This window comes from Vigna unguiculata, chromosome 10, assembly GCF_004118075.2.
Source record: "Vigna unguiculata cultivar IT97K-499-35 chromosome 10, ASM411807v1, whole genome shotgun sequence".
Lineage (NCBI taxonomy): Eukaryota > Viridiplantae > Streptophyta > Magnoliopsida > Fabales > Fabaceae > Vigna > Vigna unguiculata.
The window spans coordinates 1,054,975-1,060,463 of record NC_040288.1 but is presented as its reverse complement, the minus strand read 5'-3'; the positions used below and the strand labels follow the sequence as shown (position 1 = coordinate 1,060,463).

At 26.4% G+C, this 5,489-nt stretch overlaps 1 protein-coding gene across 1 annotated transcript; it reads left to right on the top strand.

Moving 5' to 3' along the window:
* Positions 1 to 661: 661 nt before the first annotated feature.
* Positions 662 to 3,422, top strand: LOC114165691 (patatin-17-like). The gene is made up of 7 exons (XM_028050258.1): positions 662 to 948; positions 1,044 to 1,228; positions 1,349 to 1,502; positions 1,589 to 1,735; positions 2,511 to 2,768; positions 2,883 to 3,052; positions 3,147 to 3,422. The coding sequence occupies exons 1-7, from the start codon at positions 769 to 771 to the stop codon at positions 3,265 to 3,267; spliced, it is 1,215 nt and encodes a 404-aa protein (XP_027906059.1). The 5' UTR covers positions 662 to 768; the 3' UTR covers positions 3,268 to 3,422.
* The last annotated feature ends 2,067 nt before the right edge of the window (positions 3,423 to 5,489 follow it).

Here is a 5,489-nt window from a genome sequence, read left to right as displayed (position 1 = left end):
TGATAAAATACAATCTAGATTTATCTAGAAGCTCTATAACTTATAATTTATAATGAAGTTTATACTTGATTGAAAAGTTATTATCATATAGAGTTGACAAAATAGATGTTAAGTTCATTAAAGAGGAAAAATGAAAAAAAAAAAGCATTCCCCTTCTATATCTTACATCTATAGTCTTTTTGCCCTTGTGTATATCTTTCACATTTAAGAAATGTCTGGAATCTTGGTTTATTAATTGGTGGAATACTAGTTAATCCGAAATTTTCTTAAATAGTATTAAAGGAAAGAGTATTCTAAACAAATTCATAGAATTAGAAGAACTCTTTTATATTTGTTATTCCTATTTTCAAAGAAAAATTATTATTGTTTTTTTCTTATGTAATTTTCTTTAGTTTAATAAAATTGTATTGTTTGTCTATTATAAGTTTTGTTCCATTTATTTTTCATCTTTTATTTTAGTTTGAGTACTATGTATTATTACTATGATACCAAACAGTATTAAATATCGAAGACGTTTTACGAATCTTCATTAAAATGTATTTAATATGATATAATGGATTTTATTGTATTATCCTTTCCTTTCGGAACCATTTAAAACTCTCTGCAGCTTATGTAAGCAACGAGGACCATGTCCCCAACATTTGTTTAACCATGGGAATTGATGTATCCTGAAAAAAAAAATAAAAAAATCTATAAATAGCCTCTGCATTTGAGCACAAATCACACAATTCTCTCACTACTTCTATACTATACCTAGTGAAGCAATTAATGGCTCATTTGGTTTTCTTTGTTTTGTTGTTTGCTGGGCAAGTGATTGGTGGATTCAGTACCCAGAAACTGCCTCCATCTGACAATGGAAACATACTAACAGTTCTGAGCATTGATGGTGGTGGTATCAGAGGGATTATTCCAGCAACAGTTCTTGATTACTTAGAAAAGGCTCTTAAGGTTCATTCTTATTGTTCATATACTCTGCATATGTATTGAAATGCCATGAATGAATGAATGTTTATGAGGTTAAGTTGAATTTGGTTGAGTTGCAGGGTAAGGATCCAAATGCAGATTTAGCACATTACTTTGATGTGATAGGAGGAACCAGCACTGGTGGACTCATAACAGCCATGTTAGCCACTCCAAGCCACGATGATCCTACTCGTGGCGCCTTCACTCCTGCACAAATTGTAGAATTCTACAAACAAAATGGCCCTCATGTATTCAATTCATCTAGGTATAGTAACAGCATTATAATATTCTCTGAACATCATCAATACTAACAGTTAATTAACAGCAACTAATAATAACTTGATTTTCTTTTGTGTTTGTGATGATGAAAACAACCAACATGCAGACCCGGAAACGGTCCCCAATTCGATGGGGAATTTTTACATAACATAACTCGTGAAGTGTTGAAGGATACACGACTTAATCAAACACTCACCAACGTTGTAATCCCCGCTTTCGACCTCAAGAGACAAAAGCCAGTTATATTCTCAAACTACAAGGTTAGCACCATATAGCATATTCATATATTAACTTCTTCGTAGGTTAAAATGGAAACAGGAATTAATATAATGTTTGGGTGATGCAGCTTGAGGATGCTCCGTACTTAAATGCGTTGTTGTCGGATATATGCATATCCACTTCAGCTGAACCCACTCAGCTACCACCTTACTATTTTGTGAACGATGGTGTTGAGTTCAATATGATTGATGGTGGTGTAGCAGCTCGGAATCCGGTAAATTGATTTAATTATTTATTACAAATAACATAAAAAATATGAAGAATGCTAACCGGTACCGGGCCTTGTTAAGATATAATAAATGTAATTTTGTATCATCATTTTTATATTGAAAGTTGAAATAATTAAATATAATAATTAAAATAGTATAAATGCACATAATAAATTTTATAAAGACAAAAATATCTTTTTAAATTTTTAGACAATAACTTACTGTCACAAAATAAGGACTTTGGAATTTTTAAGATCTCTACTAAAAAGAAAAGAAATTCAATTAAGTCTCAAATTAACACTTTAATTGTTCTTTTTTTTTGTAACATTTTTAGATGTTTAACACTAATTTTTTTGTTGATTTTTCTGTTAATTTATAATTTCTTATGTTTTTTTTTTTAATTTTTAAATATTTATCACTATTTTTTTGTTGGGTTTTCTGTTAATATGAACTTTTTTATATTTAATTTTTAGCAACATTAAAATATATAGTTATTTTATTATTTAATTAGTTTTTAACTTTTATTTATGAACATTAAATAAAGTATTAAATATATATGTACAATATTTATGACTATTTTTTTCCTTTAAAAAAATAAAGTTATATTAATGATTATATTTATGACTATTTTTTTCCTTTAATATTATATTTATTTGTATACTTTTATAAGATCCAATGTATATTAATTATCCTTAACTAATGTTATAGACACTCATTCGCAGCAAGACACAACAAATATATATCCTAGTTATGATATTTAACAATGTTTAATTTGATCAGACACAAGCAACAATAAGTGAAGTGCTACAACACAATGAATATCCGAAAATATTGTTGTTGTCTTTGGGAACTGGAGCAGAAAAATATGTGGAGAATCCTGATTTTGATGCTCGCTCGGCTGCCAATTGGACAATATTAAATTGGGCTTTTGTTGCAAACGATATGCTTGGTCGTGCTTCTTCAGCCATAACTGAGTATTACCTTGCTTCACTCTTTTCAGGCTTTCAACCTCCTCACAGTACCTATCTTCGAATTGATGTATATATTTTCTTTTTCTTTTTCTTTTTTTATTATTAAGATAAGATATTATCTTTATGCTTAAATTATTTGTATTTGGGATTATATATTGATGAATGATGTAATGAATGGCAGGAACACGACTTGAATCATGATTTCTCCAACTCAGTTAATGTCACAAAAGAAAACTTGGAAGGCCTTGAGAAGACTGGGCAACAACTGTTACAAGAAAAGGTTGTGAAGATGAATTTGAATACTTTCAATTTAGAAGAACATGGAGAAACAAATGCTGAGGCACTTCACAGGTGAAAAATAAATGAAAAAATAAATAACCTTTTATTCAATTATATATAATATCGAATTCTATTTTGAGGGGAATGGTTTTATATTTTTATGAAGGATTGCTGATATTTTGCATGAAGAAAGACAACATCGTCTGAAAGGGAAATCTATGGGAAATGGAGGAAGACCACTTCTTCAAACTTTTAGGGTTCGCTCGGACAAAAATCAAGCAAATTAGGGATTTCCAAAGAACTCTATGTTGTGTGGTTTATCATGCTTCTTTGGGATTTCATATATATCCTGCAGTGAACAAAAAAAACAAACAAAATTTATATATCTCGTGTATACCGTAATGGTTGTTATAAAAATGGGAACATTAAATATATTATTAAATAATATTTAAATAATTAAAACCTACGTCTTTCAAAATGGTCACAATTGACTATAAAAGTGACTTTTTAGTCGAAGTTAGCAATTTTTTTTTTTTTATAATAACTAAGAGAATGATTTGATACAGTTCCTATGAACTATTTTACATAAATTATTTTAAAAGTCATAGCTAATATTACTTCTTACTGGTTTATAGAATACCAAATTTAAATAGTTGTATTAACCATTAAATTATATAATAATTATACTTTTTAAGTGGTTGTAGTAAATTACGCACGAAACTTCAAGATATGCGATCAATGTCAAGACCGGTCAAAAAAATCTTTGAAAAAAAAATAAAGAATTCGTCATAATAGTTTATAGTTATAAAAATAACAGAAAAATGTTTAAAAAATATTTTTGAAACTAGACTTGAGTTTGGAAGTCATTTAACAGTAAAAAAAAAAAACGGTACTAATCCGTTATTTTTCGAAATTATGAAACAAGTTTGAGATTTGAGAAGATAATTAGTAATTTTTAAAATTTATGCAAATAAAAATTTTAATGATAAAATATATTCTAGACTTAACGAAATAATGAATAATTATTGAATAATTATATGAATAAAAACTTTAATTATCAAGTAAATTAAATATTAATATGATAACGAATAATTTCCAAAAGTCCTACATATAGATAAACATTTTAAATGTTAAACACGTTTAAAACTTGATAATCAATAGTTTTTAAAATTATGAATTAAATTAATATTTTAATAGTCACAGAAATTTAAGGTTTGACGCGACAATTTATAATTTAAAATTATATTTAAATAAAAATTTCATTTTTTCAAATGAATCTGAAACATAATACAATAATTAAAAACTTTCAATATTATTATGTACACGAAAATTCAAATTATCAAACAAATAAAAAAATGTTTAATTACTTGTATTGTACCCACTTTGGTAGAAGTGTGTCAATCTGGTACCTGCTTTTAAAAAAGTGTCAATTGCATCCCAACTTCTGAAAGAGTGCTTCAATTAGGTCCCTTTCAAGCGGAGGAGTTAACTAACGCCGTTAACGACATGCCACGTGTCAGTATGCGATTTTTTTTTATGTTTTTAAGATTTTTTTAAATTTTTTTCAAATTTTTTTAATATTTTTTAATATTTTTTTAATTTTTGAAATAAAAAATAAAAATGCCATGTGTCATGTCTTTGTGTGTGACACGTGGCATTGCAATGTCATATGTCCGTATCACTACCAGATGTCATTGTGTTGATTTTGATTTAGTTCCCATATATTCTTTTGATTCAATTTAGTATCTACTTATGTATATATGATTCAATTTTCTCCAATTTTTTTTTAATAATTAAAATTCATTTTTTATAAAATTAAAAGTAATTAAGTATAAAAGTTTTACAAAAATTAAGTATTTGATATTTATATTAAAATTTAGTGGTAAAAATCATTTTATTAAGTCATTTTTAATAAAAAAAAATTAGTATAACATTCATACAAATAAAAATTTTGGTTTAAAATTAGTAAGAAACAATATTGTTTTATTTTGGAAAAAAAAATTAATAAAACATGAGTACTTAATAAAAAAAGTAATTAATAAAGTAATATGTTAAAAAGTGGATTTTAATAAAAAATATTAGTATAACATTTATACAAATATATATATATATATATATATATATATATATATATATATATATATATATATATATATATATATATATATTTATAGGTTAAAATACATCTTTGGTCCCAATTTTCGTCAAATTTTGTCAAATCAATCCTAACTTTGTTTTTGTGGTCAAATATATCCCAATTTTTAACAATTTTGTTTATTGTGGTCATTTGTTGCAAACACCGCATTAACGACCAATACCTGTTACGTGTCACTTTGTAGTTTTTTTTATTTTTTTAAATTCCACGTGTCAACCCAGCAACTTGTCACGTATCAGAGTCAATGTTTTATATTCAATTTGATCCATATATTTGTTATTTTTGTTCAATTTAGTCCCAATTTTGTTTAAAATTGACCTATTTTGTTAGTGTCAAAGGTGAGACCAAATTTAA